At 40.8% G+C, this 21,185-nt stretch overlaps 1 protein-coding gene across 14 annotated transcripts in view; it reads right to left on the bottom strand.

Moving 5' to 3' along the window:
* Positions 1–21,185, bottom strand: part of IMMT (inner membrane mitochondrial protein) — a 54,275-nt gene that overhangs the window by 4,343 nt on the left and 28,747 nt on the right. For 9 of the 14 annotated variants that reach the window (XM_017964188.4, XM_054245276.2, XM_054245281.2 and 6 more), the window contains 5 exons: positions 20,805–20,941; positions 13,375–13,478; positions 11,792–11,927; positions 10,498–10,627; positions 2,976–3,199 (listed from right to left, as the gene is read on the bottom strand). In XM_017964188.4, coding sequence (XP_017819677.1) covers positions 2,976–3,199; positions 10,498–10,627; positions 11,792–11,927; positions 13,375–13,478; positions 20,805–20,941 — 731 coding nt within the window. Of the gene's footprint in view, positions 1–2,975; positions 3,200–10,497; positions 10,628–11,791; positions 11,928–13,350; positions 13,479–20,804; positions 20,942–21,185 lie in introns of all 14 variants that reach the window. The other 5 variants (XM_078348952.1, XM_078348950.1, XM_078348951.1 and 2 more) reach the window with 1 other exon arrangement.

The following is a 21,185-nucleotide window of genomic DNA, read 5'->3' as shown; positions in this document are numbered from 1 at the left end:
CCACATATACTTTTAGGAAAACAGAAAGACCACTATCAACTATGACAACAGCAGCTTCCATATCCCAAACCCTCTAACGTGCCAGGCATGTGGACACTTCTTAGATGAAACAGAAAGCTGAATACTGGAGGGTGACTCAAACAAGATCACACAGCTGTGGCAAAAAACAGATTCCAAGGTCGGTCTCTCTCATCCCCAAACTTGTGGTTTTTTTCCATATCGCCAGGCAGCCTCTCATATAAAACACTGTCATTTCCTGAATCACATGCTCCTTTGAGAAAGAACTAAATCCAGGATATGAAGAAAAGTAAATATACAGTTGGGATCAAGCGTAGCTTTACTACCACCATCTGTGTGACCTTGGGGAAATGATTTATCTTCTCAAATCTCCACTTTCTCATTTGTGAGTAATAATGCCTACTTTGAAGAATCATTAAGAAAATTAGTATCTGGTAGCTATTGAACATAGTTTCTTCTAAACAAAGAAAACTGCTTATTTTTAAATGAATTTAAATTCAACTTGGGCCAAATAAAACAAAAAATACACCCTGCCTAACAATTAGCCATAGGTCACTTTACAAATTACTTAACACTAATTACCTGAAATTCAGAACTCATTTTTTCTAAGAAACAATATAATGAATCAATGAATCCATTCAGTCAGTGAATAAGTATTTACGAAATGCCAGTCCTGTGGGCCAGGCAGTGCCTACTATCTGTATGGATCCAACAGTGCTTAGGGCAGATGAAACTTTGCTCTCACACGGTGTATATCTCAATGGAGGAAACAGACAGTAAACAAACAAAAAGCACATCTCAGATTGTGATACATATTTCTACCTATGAATTCGAGCAGGCAAGGACCTGCTGTAAAGCATCAACATCCTTCAACCTCCTTTTCCCCCACCTTACATAACAGGAAGTAATACAGAGACTTTACTTTGGAGTAAAGGGATAGGAAATCTCAGCCTTGCTAAGAAGGTGACAGCTAAGCTTACAACCTAAGCTTAAAGCTTACGGTTTAAAGAAAGAAGACAGAACAATGTTCTAGGCAGAGCAAACATAAATGTCCTAATATAAAAGATATAGTCAAAGCACAGACAAAAATATAACAGGGTGCCTAGAGCAGTGAAATGGCTCATGGTATGTAGCAATCAAGAAGCCTTTTGGGTATTGGTTAAGAATTTGGAATTATATTAAATGAAATGGAGGATTTCCAGCCATGTATTATCTGATTTGACTGTGTTTTATTTGCTCGTATAAAGAGACACAGAAAGAAGGATATGAACAAAGGGGAAATTGATTGGGCATGGTGGCTCACACCTGTAATTCCAGCACTTTGGGAGGCCAAGGTAGGCGGATCACTAGAGGTCAGGAGTTCAAGACCAGCCTGGCCAACATGGCAAAAGCCCATCTCTACTAAAAATGCAAAAATTAGCCATGTGAGGTGGCATGCACATGTATTTCTAGCTACTTGCAAGGCTGAGAGGCATAAGAATCACTTGAATCTGGGAGGCGGAGGTTGTAATGAGCCAAGATTGCACTACTGCACTCTAATCTAGACCACAGAGAGAGAGACTGTTTCAAATAAGAAAGAAAACAGTGGAAACTGTTAAGATGACAGCTTGAGCTAAGGTGATAGTAGTAATGGAGTGGACAGATTTGGGATTCAGTTGGATGCAGAACTGGTAGGATCTGAGGAGGGACTGGATATGAGCTGACGGAGAAGCAACGAAGCATAATTCAGGCTGGAATAACTGAGTAAGTTGTTTAACTCAGTTTATTTAGAGAGAAACAAGCTGAGGGGCTGGAAGACAGGCTGGAGAGAATAAAGAAATCTGTTTTGAACATGATGAGCATGAAATGATTACTGAAAATCCAGCTAGAGATACCAGGTAGGCTGCAGGATAGGAACCTGAAGCTAAGGCAGAGGTCAGAGCTAGAGATAGAAACTTATTAGATATAGATGGTATTTAAACTTCCAAGCCACGGGACTTGACAAGAACACTTAGAGACAGTTTAGATGAAGAAAAGATTTCAGAACTAATATCAGGTATGCCACTATTTGAGAGGCTGAGCAGAAATGGAGGTTAAGGAGTGGCCAACAAGGGAGGATAAAGGCCAGAAGAATATGGTGTCTGGCAGCCTAGGGAAGAAAGAGTTTCAAGAAGGAGGGAGTGGTCGGTAGTACTGCTGAGAAGACACAAAGATGGGATGAGGAGTTGGGTTCCCAAATCAGCCTATGGACACCTATTTAATATATTGTGTACCCAGATAGAGGGCTAAAGAAGCTATTTCATCTGTTTTTTAACCACCAGCCACTTAACAACACAAGCAGAGAAAAATATATTCAGATGCCAACAAAGGTTCCTTCAGCACTGCTTTAAGGGACAGAGGCTCAGCTCCACTGGAAATATGAACTAGATAATCCTGGATGCCAGTAGCGTATGACTTTCTTATACTTCTGCATCTGCTCAACATAAAGGAACTCTACTAGATTACAGCTTTCCTAGAAGTTCTGATTAGGAGAATGAGGGCCTAAGCTCCATTCTAAAGGTCAGCTGGCATAATTTATAGTCAATATCCTAGAGTTAATGACTGTATTTTTTTTTTAAGAGATGGAGTCTCATTCTACCACCCAAGCTGGAGTGCAGTGGCACCATCTTGGTTCACTGCAACCTCTGCCTCCCGGGTTCAAGGGATTCTCCTGCCTCAGCCTCCTGAGTAGCTGAGATTACAGGCATGTGCCACCACGCTCGGCTAATTTTTGTATTTTTAGAAGAAATGGGGTTTCACCATATTGGCCAGGCTGGTCTCAAACTCCTGACCTTGTGATCCGCCAGCCTAGGCCTCCCAAAGTGCTGGGGATTACAGGTGTGAACCACTGCACCCAGCTGAGCCAGTATTATTTCTAGAAGTAAACAATCAAGTTAGAGTCACTTTAAATGTCAGGCAACAATTCTCATTTCTTTTACCTTTTTTTCCTGTTCAGCCTGTATTTCACTTCTATGATGTTCTAATGCTTTTGCTACTGCAGAGTCAAATGCCCGCTTTTCTTCCAGCTTTTGTTTCTCCAAGGCTACTGTGATGTGCTGCTTTTCTGTGGCCTTCTGTTCTGCTAGCTCTCTGTTCAGCTGATCAATGCGACGATGTGCATGAGCAATGAGGGAGTTTAGATCATCAGTAGAGAGTTTGTCAGCTAAGCAAAAGAGCAGGTTAAAAAGTTAATGATTTCACTAAAATTATACCTCATTACAAGGTAATCTGCTTCACTTTACTGTAATTTAATAGCAGTAAACAAAAGTAAATTGTAGCTAACATAAAAAGGCATTTGGATTCTCCAGTTCAAGCAGAAATTGGCTAATATCCAATAAGGTATTTTTAACCCCTGGCAAAATGTAGGTAGGCCTTCAAATAATCAGTTCTTTTCCAGGAACTCTCTTTTAATCTGAACTAATTATAAATGACCTTTCTAATTTACTGTAACTTTGCCTCTAAAGACAAAACTTATATATACAATCACTTCTATATTTTCTTTCAGGCATAACTATTAGTTATAACAAGCATCTAATTGAAGATTCTTTTCTGCTAAAACTAAAAATCAAATTCAAGTTCCCTCAGACTTTTGCTTAATACGTTTTTTTTCCTTTTCTGAAACACATATGACCTAGGATAGTGAGCTACAGCAACCAGAGCTGTCCATCAGAATTACCGCAAAGCTTTTAAAAATACACCCAAAGATTCTCATCTAGGCTTAAACCAATGTCTGTTTTTTTAATAAACCTCAATCCAAAAGTGTTCCAACATATACACAGATTAAGAATTATGGCTCTGGCCAGGCGCGGTGGCTCATGCCTGTAATTCCAGCACTTTGCGAGACGGAGGCAAGAGGATCATCTGAGGTCAGGAGTTCAAGACCAGCCTGACCAACACTGGTGAAACCCCATCTCTACTAAAAATGTAAAAATTAGCTGGGCATGGTGGCAGGCGCCTGTAATCCCAGCTACTCGGGAGGCTGAGATAGGAGAACTGCTTGAATCCAGGAGACAGAGGTTGCAGTGAGCAGGGATCACTCCACTGCACTCCAGCCTGGGTGACAGAGTGAGATACCATCTTAAAAAAAAAAAAAAAAGAAAAGAAAAATTATGGCTCCATCAGCTGGATGCAACAGCTGATGCCGATAATCCCAGCACTTTGAGAGGCCAAGAGAGGTATATCATGTTAGGCCAAGAGAGGTGAATCATGTTAGGCCAGGAGTTTGAGACCAGCCTGGTCATCATGGTGAAACCCCTTCTCTACTAAAAATACAAAAATTAGCTAAGCATGGGGGCACACTCCTATAATCCCAGCTACTCAGGAGGCTGAGGCACAAGAATCACTTGAACCCGGGAGGTGGAGATTGCAGTGAACTGAAATTGTGCCACTGCACTCCAGCCTGGTGACAGAGCAAGACCCTGTCTCAAAAAAAAAAAAAAGAATTATGGCTCCATCACTTCTTGGTCTTTGGCTGAGATGAAAGAATTATGGCTCCAACAGCAAAATATAGAATGTAGGAAATTCTATATGATTAATGACTCAATTTCTTTAAAAATACATTGAAAAGCAAAAAACAAAAAGGGGCAAGAGATTTATTGACTAGATTCAACATGTGGAATGTCTATGGATATAGATTTGAATAAAAAACTGTAAAACCTCTTTCTATGAAACCACAGGGGATATTTCAACACTGAATGGACATTTGGTGACTGTAGGGAACTGTTACTAAGTTTTAGGTGTAATAATAATATGGTGATTATGTTTTTAAAACATACTGAAAGTATTTACAAGTAAAAGAATATGATATTTGAGTCTGCTTCTATATAAGCTAAGGCAGAGTGGGAGTAGATGAGACAAAACAGGCCATGTGCTGATGACTACGAAGCTGAGTGATGGGTCCTGGAAGTTTTTTAGTTTTCTTCTTACTTTTTAATGTTTGAAATTCTCTAAAGTAATCAGTTACAATCCATATTACACACACACACACACACACACACACACACACTTCACATCTATAAGATTCAAATCACTTAATGAAACATTTTCGTTCCTGAGAGCATATGGATGCCAAAAATATCCAATTCAGATTTATCACGTGACGTAATCCTACTTTATATCTATCTAGATGGTCTTGCATAAGAATCATAGGCACAACAAAAAGACACTAGTCTTTTAAAACTCAAAACAAAAGACTTTAAACATGAAATATACATAACACTCACCTAGGTCAGAAACACCTAAAAGGAAAAAGAACAGTTTGAAAAAAAAGAATGCACATACATTATTGATCATTAAACAGAAATATCTAAAAGGAAACAGAAGGATTAGGAGACTAGTACCAGGAAAAGCTATTTTAATACTGGAAAGTGAAATGATAGAGCTATTTCCTAAAATTTAAAGGAATTGTAAAACAAAACAAACCAAGGTAAATAACATTTTAGAAAATAAGAGAATCATTGATATTAAATGTGATTTTGGTTTTAAAGGACTTATCTCTGTTTCACAGTAATCAACTTAAATTGTGTGTGTGTGTGTGTGTGTGTGTGTGTGTGTGTGTGTGTGTGTGTTTTGAGACAGTCTGCCCCTGTCGCCCAGCCTGGAGTGCAATGGCACAATCTCAGCTCACTGCAACCTCCACCTACTAGGCTCAAGCTATCCTCCCACCTCAGCCTCCCAAGTAGTTTGGACCAGAGGCATGTGCCACCATACCCAGCTAATTTTTGTATTGTTTTATAGAGATGAGGTTTTGCCATGTTGCCCTGGCTGGTCTCAAACTCCCAGGCTCAAGAGATCCACCTGCCTCAGCCTCCCAAAGTGCTGGAATTATAGGAATGAGCCACTGTGTCCAGCAACTTAAACATTTTTTCTTCTTTTTATTTTTTTGAGACAGTCTCACTCTGTTGCCCAGGCTAGAGTGCAGTGGTGTGATCTAGGTTCACTGCAACCTCTGCCTCCTGGGCTCAAGCAATTCTCCTGCCTCAGCCTCCTGAGTAGCTGGGACTACAGGTGCCTACCATCATGTGTAGCTAATTTTTGTAATTTTAGTGGAGATGGGGTTTCACCATGTTGACCAGGCTGGTCTCGAACTCCTGACCTCAAATGATCCACCCGCCTCAGCCACCTAAAGTGCTGGGATTATAGGTGTGAGCCACCGTACCACCTGCCTCAACTTAAAGATTTCATAGAAACTATAATTGTCTTTTATCTCTCCCATTTTCATTAGTTCATAGAGTATTTTACTAAATCATAGTTTTGACTCTCTGTTCTCAGTACCAGTCCTCTTTCAACATTTCGAATACTTAATAAATTCATTTTTTCTTTGGAAATTTTAAAACAGTGAATTCATACCAAATTTTCATTTAATCTGTGCAAATTAAAAAAAGAACTACAAGGGCCTAATTTGAGAGTAAGGAAAAAAATGGCATTCTACATAATTTGAATGATGCCCCCCACCATGATCACTACCAACAAAAGTGTGACCATGTGACAGGAGAGGGGGACTGCAGCTGGTCTCAGCTACTGCCTCTCAGGATGAGCTACTCAACATCCTGGTATGAATGTCTTTCTTTTTTTTTTGAGTCAGAGTCTCACTCTGTTGGCCAGGCTGGAGTGTAGTGGCAGGATCTCCACTTACTGTACCCTCCACTTCCCACATTCAAGCGATTCTCTTGCCTTGCCCTCCCGAAGAGCTGGGACTACAGGTGTATACCACCATGCTCGACTAATTTTTGTATTTTTAGTAGAGACAGGCCACCATATTGGCCAGGCTGGTCTTGAACTCCTAACCTCAGGCAATCTGTTCGCCTCAGCCTCCCAAAGTGCTGGGATTAGAGGCATGAGCCACTGCACCCAGCCAGTCCTGACCTGCTTAATAACCTTTTGATACAAGTCCAAAGACAGGTATTTTTCATCCAAGGGGGTCTAAACATCAACCGACTAAACAACTCCCTCCTACACCATCAATCTCATATAAAAATAAAGTTTTCTCCTCATTATAGTTACATCATTCCTCTTCTCAAAAGGCCAAAAGGGAGTCCCATGCTGCTGATACAAATCATTCAGGCAGGGAACAGTGAGGCTAGTGGGGGAGAAAGAAATCCCAGCTCTACCCCAACCTTGCGCAAATTACTTTTCTGCCCAGTTTTCTCATTTAAGTAATTGGGATAACAAAATTTATCTTTCAAGGCTTTTATGAATTTCAAATAAAGTAATACATGTGAAGCGCTTAGAACTCAGTGCCTAGTACAAAATAATGCTCAATACCACTAGGTGGTATTACATTTGGAACCTTGCTCAGCTACAGATAACACAGAAAGAGTACTGGACAACACCAGGACATTTGTCCTTTGGGGAAATAATTAGGAGCAATCCCAGAACTTAAAGTATAATTTTAAAAAATGCTAGGAGCAAAATGCCTCATTAGACAAACCAACACTAACAAATTTGGTTTAGATCTTAGTGTGTTCTGATTTCAGAAGTGAGGACATCCACCGAGGACTGGGATAATCATGGAATAATGACTATCTCTAGAAATAAGCAAGAAATCAGTAATGGGGTTGTCCCTGAGGAGGAAAACCGTGTAAGTGGGAAGGAAACCTCAAATGCCAACTGTACCCTTTCAAATTTTGTACTGTGAATATGTACTCTATTTTATAAATTAGCAAACATCACCCAAATAAGAAACAATTCAGAGATTGCTCCACAATGGACTCTCACTTTCTACATGACACCTTTCTTTAGCACAGGTTTCTCAACCTTGGTGTTACTGACCTTCTGGTCCAGACAGTTCTCTGCTGTGAGGGGCTATTCTGTGTACTACAGTATGTTTAGCAGCATGTCTGGCCTCCACCCACTAAATACTAGTAGCTCCCTCCAGTTGTGGCAAACAAAAAATGTCTCCCAGTATTGCCAAATATCCAGGGAGGGGCAAAATGCCCTCAGTTGAGAACCAGTTTAATATTTTCATGTTTTACTATAGTTGGCCGGGCATAGAGGCTAAGGTGGGAGGATCATTTGAGGTCAGGAGTTAGAGACCAACCTATCCAACATGATGAAACCCCATCTCTAATAAAAATACAAAAAAAATTAGCCAGGTGTGGTGACACATGCTTATAATTCCAGCTACTAGGGAGGCTGAGGCAGGAGAATTGCTTGAACCTAGGAGGCAGAGGTTGCAGTGAGCCAAGATGGTGAAATTGCACTCCAGCCTGGCGAGCGCAAGATGTCTTAAAAAAAAATGTTAAAAACATCAGAGCTGGCTTGGAAAAATTATTAGGATTTAGTCTACTGGGAAGACCAAAGACAGAATGCAAATTCTTAGGGCTGATGCTTGTAAGTAACTCTCCACAAATAAAATTTGTCCTGCCCTGTCAATCTAATTTCATTTTATGTGAGCTAGTGGAGACTCCCTACTACCTACCATGTCAAGTTTATACCAAGGAGCTTACATCTACCTAATGCAAAGAGACAACAAACAAGCCAATGAATAAAAATTTCAGGAAGATAAAGTAAGGTAACATGGTACAGTGGTTTGTGGAGGAATACAGTCAGGGAAGGTCTCTGAGGTGCTCACATCTGTTTCAGTTGTAACCTCAATGAAGCAAAGACAACCCCTTGAGAAATTCTGACGAGGGAAACAGTGCCAACATGGCTCAAGTTTATCCTTCTCAAGGATGAATGGTCCACAATGCCCTCTTTGTCAGATGGTAGCTATCCAGCATCTAAACAAGTCACTGGTCACAGACTGAACTTTGTATTTTTCCACATTATTCTCTCATAAATCGTACTGTCATTTTTTTTTTTGAGACGGAGTTTCGCTCTTGTTACCCAGGCTGGAGTGCAATGGCGCGATCTTGGCTCACTGCAACCTCCACCTCCTGGGTTCAGGCGATTCCCCTGCCTCAGCCTCCCGAGTAGCTGGGACTACAGGCATGTGCCACCATGCCCAGCTAATTTTTTGTATCTTTAGTAGAGATGGGAGTTTCACGATGTTGACCAGGATGGTCTTGATCTCCTGACCTCGTGATCCACCTGCCTCGGCCTCCCAAAGTGCTGGGATTACAGGCTTGAGCCACTGCGCCCTGTACTGTCACTTTTTTACTGGACAAGAGTCTGACATCTGCCTCCTGAGTCGACTGCATTCAAAAAACTAAATGTTTGAGTTATCTTTCGACAGGCTTAACTCCACTTCTTCACATTCAATCTCCCTGGGTGGCCATTATGCAGAATTATTATAAATCCCTGCATTGGTCTTTATTATCTTTGCTCCTTAGACCAGCCACAGTTCTGTGATGCAACCCTGACACCTTCAGCACAGAGAGACCTATGACATGAGAAGTCTGCTTTCTAATAGATGCTAGCATTTAAACAGTATTTTAGGCCAAGGGTGGTGACTCATGCCTATAATCCCAGTACTTTGTGAGGCCAAGGTAGGTGGATCACTTGAGGTCAAGAGTTCAAGAACAGCCTGACCAACAAGGCGAACCCCTGTCTTTACTAAAAGTACAAAAACCTGGCCAGGCACGGTGGCTCATGCATGTAATCCCAGCTACTTGGGAGGCTGAGGCAGGAGAATCACTTGAACCCAGGAGGCGGAGGTTGCAGTGAGCCGAGATCCGATCATTGCAGTCCAGCCTGGGCAACAAGAGTGAAACTTCATCTCATAAAAACAAACAAACAAAAAAGTACAAAAAATTAGTTGGGTGTGGTGTCGCACTCTTGTAATCCCAGCTATCTGGCACATTGAGACAGGAGGATTGCTTGAACCTGGGAGGCAGAGGCTGCAGCGATATAAGATTGCACAACTGGATTCCAGCCTAGGCAACAAATAATAAAAATAAAAATAAACAGTATTTTAATTTTGCTGAGACTGGTGATCTCTGTGATTCTTAGTAGTATCACAGAACTTCAGGGAAATGTGACTACTATAGTTATACCATGTAATGACTTCAGCATCTAAGTTCCCTGTAGTCTCAGCTTGAGGAAGTGCATAGCCAGACAGACGATTTCCTGCTTAATGCCGGGTCCCTAGTGAATTCTCAACAAAGTGTTATTTTGTCATAGAGCAATCATAAGGTGTGCTTTAAATAATTCACTACAAATACTTTTGAAGTAACAAGGTTTTTTAATACTTATAAATAATATTTCAATAGCATCAAGGTTATAATGCCACTTTTGTTCACTTGAATTCCAAACTTTTTTTTTGAGAGTAGCAAAGAACAGAACAGAATCACAGATTATGGAATTAAACACTGGCTGGAACTCATGTTCACCACAGCTAAAACTACAGGAATATTGTAGCGGATGTGTTATCTGTAATGATTGCAGTTAAAATGAAATGTTGAAACATTATACTATACACAAAAAGAGATATGCGTGCCAGAGGGATTTGGACTACAAGTTTAGACTCACTGATTAGTTGTGAAAACATAAAAAAAAAAACATTACTTCAGTTGTACTTACTCATTCCTTTCCACCCAGGAAGAACTTCTGGAGTAATACTGTCCAGCTCTCGTTTAAAGTCATCCCGAGCTTGGACCACCAGCTCATGATACTGAGATACAACCTTAGCCTCAGACTGAGCTGCTTGGACCTGAGCAAATACAAAGGGTATATGGTTAAACTGAACAAAAAGTACCATAAACATTCCAAGAGGCCAGGTGTAGTGGCTCACGCCTGTAATCCTAGCACTCTGGGAGGCCAAGGCAGGCGGATCACAAGGTCAGGAGTTCAAGACCAGCCTGACCAACATGGTGAAACCCCCATCTCTACCAAAAATATCAAAATTTTCGGGCATGGTTAATTCCAACTACTCAGGAAGTGGAAGCAGGACAATAGCTTGAACCCTGGAGGCAGAGATTGCAGTGAGCCAAGATCACACCACTGCACTCCAGCTTGGGCAACAGAGCAAGATTCTGTCTCAAAATAAAATAAAATTAAATTAAATTAAAACATTCCAAGAAATAGAAGTAGTATTTCTTCATTTGTTTACATTTTGTTGGAAATGTGCAAAGAAATCTGAAGCTCAGAAAATGGAACATAATCCTTATTTGTTTCCTTCTAATTCCTATTCAAATACCATGGACAGGCCCTTTCCCATTTTATTATGTCCCCTCTCCTCTTTCTGTGGGTCACAAGAAACTACCCATACAGATTATATAAAGTCCAGGCAGGAGATGTGCTACAAAACAAACATTTTCACAAGTGACATTAACCATAACCAAAAATGCTACCTATTATGTAAAATATCAACAATACAAAACAATCCACTCGGTTGGTATCCAAGGCAAAGTTTTCTTTCCTTTTTTTTTTTTGACAGGGTCTCACTCTGTCACCCAGGATGGAGTGCAGTGGCCCCATCTCAGCTCACTGCAGCCTCAACTTCCCAGGCCCAAGCCATCTTCTCACCTCCGTCTCCTAAGTAGCTAGGACTACAGGCACATACCACCACACCCATTTAATTTTTTCGTATTTTTTGTAGAAACAGGGTTTCACCATGTTGCCCAGGCTGGTCTCAAACTCCTAGGCTCAAGTGATCTGCCTGCCTAGGCCTGCCAAAGTCCTGAGATTACAGGTGTCAATCATAACACCCAGCCATGGCAAATTTTTAAAAATAGTAACAACTAATATATTTTGACTTTGCAGGAGAAAAGATTGGGAGACGGTAGGAATTTATTATTTTCCTAAATCCTTAAAATTCTTTGACAAAGGGATTATATTTTAAAAAATAAAATATTGTAAGACCTAGGAAACATACCTTTTTGACCACATTATCCAGATCTACTATCATGTTGTGAAGTTTACCCTCTGCAGCAGTTATATGAGGCTTGGCCCCAGCGACCTCTTTTTTCTTTGCATTTTCAATCACACTTTTCATCTTCTCTAACTCTTCTCTGCAAACCAACAAAGATTTAATATAATTCTTGTCAACTGTATTAAAGAGTTTTGATGTCAGTACAATATGTCATTGTTAAAAGTCCATGAAAGAGGCCGGGCGCAGTGGCTGATGCCTGTAATCCCAGTACTTTGGGAGGCGAAGGCAGGAGGATCACTTGAGCCCAGGAATTCAAGACCAGCAGGGCAACAAAGGGAGACCATGTCTCTATTTTATTTAAAAAAAAAAAAAAGAAAAGTCTATGAAAGAAATGTAATTGCTTTTTCTTTCTTTTTTTTAAAGACTAGTCAAGTGCAATAGTGTTTTTTAAAGACTAGTCAAGTGCAATAGTGAGAAAGGAAGAAAGAATAGAATGAGGAGCTTGGTCCATAACTGACTATGATCAACTGATCTAACTCATTATCTCTGGACCAGCATCAATGCTTTTTTGTAGTCAGTAAACAGAGAAGCTTTTCTCACCAACAACTGAAAACACTTTGGTTAGAAGCTAGATTTACCAGAGTGAATCAGAGGTAGCATGGTATATGAGGTGACCCAGACTTCAGAACAAGACAGCCCCAGATTCAGCTCCCATATCAGCTTCTCATTTCCTACATACTTTCACGTAAGGAATAGAAGTAATTCATGAGAAGTACTTAGTGCCTGACCGTATCATAAGCACGCGATAAACAGCAGCTCTTGCAAGGATCAACCTGACTCTACAGCCAATCAGAGAGCTCCCAAAGGCAAAGGCACAGGAGAAGGCCAAAAACCTCACTAAGCAAATACTTAACAGGGTCTCAGGGAGCCCTCACGATTCACAATGTCTCATAAGACAGACAGACTGTGGTCTACCCATCGTAAAACACACAACTCAAAGTGATAAGAGCATAATGCCTTAAGTCTATAAAAAGATATGCTGGTTTTATCAGGCTTCTTTCTCTACTAATAATAAATATTTTCTTAAGAAAGACAGTAAAATTTTGAGTGACAGATAACTATTCCATACTGCTGATGAGGATCTTTAGTCAAATGTAGGTTTTCATCAGCAGAGGTTGATCTTATACCTGGGTTTGTTTGCTTGATTCTAGTTTTAGACAACTTCCAGGAATCAAGGTCGAGGTGGCATACCTATTACATACTCACTATTTTGGTAGTTAAGGCAAACAGATTGTGACATACTTTCTACATTCTGGGATTACAGGTGTGTAATCCCACCTAATTATATTGTATTTCGCCATGTTGGCCAAACTGGTCTTGAACTCCTCCAGCCTAATTATATTTTATTCCTTCTCTCTTTTTACACCTTTGTACACGTTCCCAATGCCAATTCAGAACAAGCACAGGTGGAAAAGGGAGGGAAGGGTTTCTCTATCTCCTCTTTATACAGACAATACAAATAAAACCCAGCCCAAAGAAAGCCACCAGGAGGCCCTAATTACTTGTTAAAGTCCATGAGTAATTACTTGGCTTTGAGAAGGGCATCGGCAGCTTCATCTACTGCCTTTCTGCGTTCCTTCAACGCACTCTCCACTGTGCGCCACTGAGCAGACTTCTTCTCGCCTGCAATCTAAACAAAAAAATTTTAATTACATAAACATAAATAATTGCAACTATTGTCATAAGGTAGGCCAACAAGATTAAACACAGAAACATGTGACACATTAAATTCAAAGGTGAAAATTTATATATTTCTCCAGAGTAAGAAGTCTTAATTTAAGGCTTATGTTTTCACGCAGTGAAGTCCATGATACATCTCTCATCAACTGTCTTTCCACAAAATTGTTCAAAAAAAAAAAAAAAAAAAAAAAAAAAAAAAGGTTGTGTCCAGTACATATAAGCTTTTTTTTTTTTTTTGAGACAGAGTCTTGCTCTGTAGCCCAAGGTGGAGTGCAATGGTGTGATCTCAGTTCAATGCAACCTCTGCCTCCCAGGTTTGAGCAATTCTCCTGCCTCAGCCTCCTAAGTAGCTGGGATTACAGGCATGTGCCACCACACCCGGCTAATTTTTATATTTTTAGTAGAGGTAGGATTTCACCATGTTGGCCAGACTGGTCTTGAACTCCTGATCTCGCAATCTGCCCACCTTGGCCTCCCAAAATGCTAGGATTACAGGCATGAGCCACTGCCTGGCCATATAAGCATTTTCTAAGGAGAGGTTTTTTTTTTTTAAGATTCTCGAAAGGATTTATGAACCAAAATTAGAGTTTAAGGATAAATAGCAGGTTTACACATTTATAGGGTCCTTATTCCTCCTAAATGTTATTCTAAAAAACAACCCTCCCTAATTTATTATGTATAAGTCAAAAACCTCCCTTAGGGCTGGGCATGGTGGCTCACATCTGTAATGCCAGCACTTTGGGAGGCCGAGGAGGGTGGCTCACGAGGTCAGGAGATCGAGACCATCCTGGCTAACACAGTGAAACCCCATCTCTGGAACCAAAAGAGAGCCCGCATAGCCAAGTCAATTCTAAGCAAAAAGAACACAGCAGGGGGCATCACACTACCGGATTTCAAACTATACTACAAGGCTACAGTAATCAAAACAGCATGGTACTGGTACCAAAACAGAGATATAGACCAATGGAACAAAACAGAGGCACCGGAGGCAACACAACATACATACAACTATACAATCTTTGATAAACCTGACAAAAACAAGCAATGGGGAAAGGATTCCCTGTTTAACAAATGGTGTTGGGAAAACTGGCTAGCCATGTGCAGAAAGCAGAAACTGGACCCCTTCATGACACCTTACACTAAAATTAACTCCAGATGGATTAAAGACTTAAACATAAGACCTGGCACGATAAAAACCCTAGAAGAAAATCTAGGCAAAACTATCCAGGACATAGGAGTAGGCAAGGACTTCATGAACAAAACACCAAAAGCATTGGCAACAAAAGCCAAAATAGACAAATGGGACCTAATCAAACTCCACAGCTTCTGCACGGCAAAAGAAACAGTCACTAGAGTGGATCGGCAACCAACAGAATGGGAAAAAATTTTTGCAGTTTACCCATCTGACAAAGGGCTGATATCCAGAATTTACAAAGAACTCAAACAGATTTACAGGAAAAAAACAAACAAGCCCATTCAAAAGTGGGCAAAGGATATGAACAGATACTTTACGAAAGAAGACATATATGAGGCCAACAATCATATGAAAAAATGCTCATCGTCACTGATCATCAGAGAGATGCAAATCAAAACCACATTGAGATACCATCTCACGCCAGTTAGAATGGCGATCATTAAAAAATCTGGAGACAACAGATGCTGGAGAGGATGTGGAGAAAAAGGAACACTTTTACACTGTTTGTGGGGAGTGTAAATTAGTTCAACCATTGTGGAAGACGGTGTGGCGATTCCTCAAGGCCTTAGAAATAGAAATTCCATTTGACCCAGCAATCCCATTACTGGGTATATATCCAAAAGACTATAAATCGTTCTACTATAAGGACACATGTACACGAATGTTCATTGCAGCACTGTTTACAACAGCAAAGACCTGGAATCAACCCAAATGCCCATTGATAATAGACTGGATTGGAAAAATGTGGCACATATACACCATGGAATATTATGCAGCAATCAGAAATGATGAGTTTGTGTCGTTTGTAGGGACATGGATGAATCTGGAGAACATCATCCTCAGCAAACTGACACAAGAACAGAAAATGAAACACCGCATATTCTCACTCATAGGTGGGTGATGAAAAATGAGAACACATGGACACAGAAAGGGGAGTACTAAACACTGGGGTCTATTGGGGGGAAAAGGGGAGGGCCAGTGGGAGGGGGAGGTGGGGAGGGATAGCCTGGGGAGAAATGCCAAATGTGGGTGAAGGGGAGAAGAAAAGAAAGCACATTGCCATGTGTGTACCTACGCAACTGTCTTGCATGCTCTGCTCATGTACCCCAAAACCTATAATCCAATAAAAAATTAAAAAAAAAAAAAAAAAAAAAAGAAACCCCATCTCTACTAAAAATACAAAAAATTAGCCAGGCGTGGTGGCATGCACCTGCAGTCCCAGCTAGTTGGGAGGCTGAGGCAAGAGACTCACTTGAACCCGGGAGGGGGAGGTTGCAGTGACCAAGATTGCACCACTGCACTCCAGCCTGGGTGACAGAGCAAGACTCCATCTCACAAAACAAAACAAAACAAAACAAAACAAAACAAACAACCTCCCATGAGGTGAATTTTATGATCTGTGAAGTGTGTATTTTTTTTAAAAGTTTTCCTTGAAAATCTTAGGCAGGTCCAACATGTTTTTCTTCAGCTATGAAACTGATTGCCACTTTTTTGAGCAGACCTTGCTCATATGCAGGGAATATATGATACTGAGAAAAAAAAACCCTGTAACACTATAATCACACTAAGTGCAGTAAGATCACACAATGGGGGGGGGGGTGTGCAAGGTACTCAGAAAACTTAGGGCCTAGACAGGGTGTGGTAGCTCATGCCTGTAACCCCAGCACTATAGCAGGATTTCTTAAGCCCAGGTGTTTGAGACCAGACTTGAATAACATAGGGAGACGCCATTTCAACAAAATAAAAAAAATAGCCAGGTGTAGTGGCTCATGCCTGTGGTCCCAGCTACTTGAGTGGCTGAGATAGGAGGATACTTGAGCCCAGGATGAGTCTACAGTGAGCCGTAATCAAACCACTGAACTCCAGCCCGGGTGAGAGAGCAAGACCCTAGCTCAACAACAAAAAAATCTGTGAAATAGTAACCAAGATCTAGTGGCAGAACTAATAAATACCCTATTTAGAAGTAGTGATGAGCATACATAATATTCCTGCAAGTACTATAACGTGATCTGAAAACATCTGTGCTTTCTATGGCTGACGTGGTCACAGTACTGTGGTTTGCTGCCAATATTCATCGTTGAAGAAAATGGTCTTAAATTTCAATTTGAGGCTAGGGAAAATAAAGATGTTTCCCTTCCTTCAAATTCAATGAGCCCCTGAATTCTATCTACAGACCCAACTCCTGGTTAAGAGTCCCTACATTTAGCTGGGTATGGTGGTACATGCCTGCAGTCCCAGCTACTCAGGAGGCTGAGGTGGGAGGATCGCTTGAGCCCAGGAGTTCTGGGCTGCAGTGCGCTATGCCGATCAGGTGTCCGCAGTAAGTCTGGCATCAATATGGTGACCTCCCAGGAGCAGGGACCACCAGGTTGCCTAAGTAGGGATGAACCAGCCGAGGTCAAAACTCCCATGTTCATCAGTAGTGGGATCGTGCCTGTGATTGTCACTGCACTCCAGCCTGGGCAACATAGAAACACCCCATTTCTTTAAAAAAAAAAAAAAAAGTCCCTACTTTTAGAAGAAATATTAGTACTTCTTTTCTTTGTGTATTGCTTTTTAAATGTTACATGTAAAATTTTGCAAAGTATATCTTATGTGAATAATAAAGTTGATGTTTCAGTGAATTCCCACTTTAGTCATCTTGCAAATAAAATACATCAAGAATGGATGCTGATTTGGGGCCAGGCACTGTGGCTTACACCTGTAACCCTAGACTTTGGGAGGTAGAGGCAGGTGGATCATTTGAGGTCAGGAGTTTGAGACCAGCCTGGCCAACACAGTGAAATCCTGTCCCTCCTAAAAATACAAAAATTAGCCAGCCATCATGGTGGGTACCAGTAGTCCCAGCTACTTGGGAGGCTGAGGCAGGAGAATCACTTGAATCTGGGAGGTGGAGGCTACAGTAAGCCGAGATCACGCCACTGCACTCCAGCCTGGTGACAGAGCAAAACTGTCTCAATAAAATTTTTTAAAAAGGCCAGCCATGGTGGCTCACACCTGTAATCCCAGCACTTTGGGAGGCCGAGGTTGGTGGATCACAAAGTCAAGAGATCGAGACCATCCCGCCAATATGGGAAACCCCATCTCTACTAAAAATATAAGAATTAGCTGGGTGTGATGGCAACTACAAGTCCCAACTACTAGGGAGGCTGAGGCAGGAAAATTGCTTGAACCAGGGAGGGGGAGGTTGCAGTGAGCCAATATTGCGCCACTGCACTCCAACCTCATGATAGAGTGAGTGAGACTCTGTCTCAAAAAAAAAAAAAAAAAAAAATGGATGCTGATTTGGGCCACATGAATATCCTGTCATATATGATAACTTTTCCAAGACTCTAGAGTATGATGTAGAAGAATCTGACCTCATACTAGAAGTGCTCTTTATAACTGACCTGAACAGACTCACAAATCATGTAAATGTCAATGACACATCTGGGGGCCAAAATTTATCACCCTTGTTGAAAGTACTCCTCCTTACAGAGGTCCAAAGAAAACCTACCCTGTAACAGACAGACACAGGTTCCCCTACAATCAAACGAAATCCTATTATTACCAAATCCAACTCTTCACAAACACTGCTTTGAGAAAGTTAATTAGTATATATTAGGAATTACATGTGCACGTGCAGCTTCTTGTACTACAAGAAACGAAAGCTGGAAGTCATTCTTAACATTTCAAAACACATGTTCATACATTTTTCTAATTATTTTGTACATTAGCTAATACTCCCATTTCTTTTTTCTTTTTTGAGACAGTTTCGCTCTTGTTACCCAGGCTGGAGTGCAATGGCGCAATCTCGGCTCACTGCAACCTCCGCCTCCTGGGTTCAGGCAATTCTCCTGCCTCAGCCTCCTGAGTAGCTGAGATTACAGGCACGCGCCACCATGCCCAGCTAATTTTTTGTATTTTTAGTAGAGACGGGGTTTCACCATTTGATCAGGATGGTCTCGATCTCTTGACCTTGTGATCCACCCGCCTTGGCCTCCCAAAGTGCTGGGATTACAGGCTTGAGCCACCATGCCCAGCCAATACTCTCATTTCTTAACTGCTACCATTAGGTTGTAAAATCTTGATTGCAATAGATTTTACACTGTCTAATTGACATGTGCTACACATTATGTGCACCGGGAAGCAGAAATACCCCCTCATGTAGCCTTATACCCAAGTAGCACCACGGCATTTAAAGCTTCTAATCTGTGTCCTTCTGAGAGATACTGGTCTACTTGGGTTTGAACCCAATACCCTGACATCATGCAACTTCTAGCCTTCCCATATCTGTAACCAGCAAATTAAATTTCCTGTGTGGTTTCCATTTTGCTGACTGAACTCTGATATTTAAACACTTTTCTTGAACTTTGAATAAAATGGAATTTTCCTTAAGTTTTCAAATGTTGTATTTTTTTTTTTTTTTTTTTTTTTGAGACGGAGTTTCGCTCTTGTTACCCAGGCTGGAGTGCAATGGCGCTATCTTGGCTCACCGCAACCTCCACCTCCTGGGTTCAGGCAATTCTCCTGCCTCAGCCTCCCAAGTAGCTGGGATTACAGGCACGCGCCACCATGCCCAGCTAATTTTTTGTATCTGTAGTAGAGACGGGGTTTCACCATGTTGACCAGGATGGTCTCGATCTCTTGACCTCGTGATCCACCCATGTTGGCCTCCCAAAGTGCTGGGATTACAGGCTTGAGCCACCGCGCCCGGCCCCAAATGTTGTATTTTTTTACTACTAACATCAGAGGTCTAATTTAAACTCTTTTGCAATATATATACATATAACTAAAACTATGTAAAGTGTGTTTAAATTTTTTTTAAAAACTACAGTTATGATGGCAAAGCAACTTTACTGATCATGAATGATCCTGATCCTTAATATTTATGTTTTATGTTTTTACTTTTATATTACTCCTTAAGTGACTTGGAATAGAGATACATTCATACATACTGAATAACTTAATGTAATTAAAAAATAATTTATTGAGTCCCAGTATTACATCTGAAAAATCAGTATTATTTCATTCTTTGAAGTGCTCTGCATAAATTAAATAATCATAAACATTTCAAATAGCTGGTGTTTCGGGGAACACAGGATCTCTCCAAATTATTTCTTAAAACTGCATGTCAACTGACAAGTACCTTAAAAAGTTCATCTATGGAAACAGCAATTTTAAAGAAAACAACAAAAATGTTTAGGCACTATTAAAATATGACAGTAAATATGAACTAATTCTTGTATCAGTATTGTAAGATAAAATAAAGCACAATGTAGAAAATTTGTTCCAAAAATTTAAAGGCTTTTCAGTTTTTTTTTGTTTCGTTTTTTGTTTTTGAGACAGAGTATCACTCTGTCACCAGGCTGGAGTGCAGTGGCATGATCTCAGCTCACTGCAACCTCCTACTCCCTGGTTCAAGCTATTCTCCTGCCTCAGCCTCCCAAGTAGCTGGGATTATAGGCATGCACCACCATGCCTAGCTAATTTTTATATTTTTAGTAGAGATGGGGTTTCATAATGTTGGCCAGGAAGGTCTAGATCTCCTGACCTCATGATCCACCCACCTTGGCCTCCCAAAGTGCTGGGATTATAGGCATGAGCCACCACACTCAGCCTTTTAGTTTGTTTTTTAAAGATAATTATCCTAAGGCCAGGCACAGTGGCTCACACCTACAATCCCAACACTTTGGAAGGCCAAGGTAGTCAAGTCACTTGAGGTCAGTGAGTCCAATCTGGCCAAAATGGCAAACACTGTCTCTACTAAAAATAGAAAAATTAGCTGGGTGTGGTGGCAGGCACCTGTAATCCCAGTTACTCAGGGGGCTGAGGCAGAGAATTGCTTGAACCTGGGAGGTAGAGGCTGCAGTGTGCTGAGATCGCATCACTGTACTCCTACCTGGGCAACAGAGCAAGACTCCATCTCAAAACAACAATAACAAAAAAAGATAATTATTCTAGACTGTTTCGCCTAGTGAAAGTCCATACCATAGGGAAGAAAGCAGTCTATTAAATATTATACTTCTCTCCAACCCCCTTTTTTTTTCTTTTTGTCCCACAAGTCATGACAGCCAAAAAGCTTCTAATCATTGGGCTCACCTCAGAATTGTCCATGGCGGCTTTCAAAATGTTGGAGTGTGCATTGACAGCCTGTACTGCAGCATTCTGAGCTGCAATAGCCTGCAGAGTGACACTTGCAGTTTGCCTCAGAGCATCTTCTAAGCTCTTGGCTAGAGCTTAAAAAAAAAAAAAAGAACAATTAAAAAACAAATCCCTACCCCCACAAATGACTGGAAACTTGCTGTTCTCCTATTGAGATTTCCATTGTATTTCTCAAAAAATATGAAAAGGAACGACAAAATACATGAGACTCAAGTTTAGGGAATCAAAGTTTCACTTAAAAGTATGGTAAAATACTGACAATTTGGTCTGGATGATGAATCTATGAAGCTCTATTACACTATTTTTTCTTTTTTGTTT

The sequence above is a fragment of the Callithrix jacchus genome, chromosome 14 (genome assembly GCF_049354715.1).
Source record: "Callithrix jacchus isolate 240 chromosome 14, calJac240_pri, whole genome shotgun sequence".
NCBI classification, from domain to species: Eukaryota; Metazoa; Chordata; class Mammalia; order Primates; family Cebidae; genus Callithrix; species Callithrix jacchus.
The sequence above is the reverse complement of the archived record's forward strand: the minus strand, read 5'-3'. Positions and strand labels throughout refer to the sequence as shown.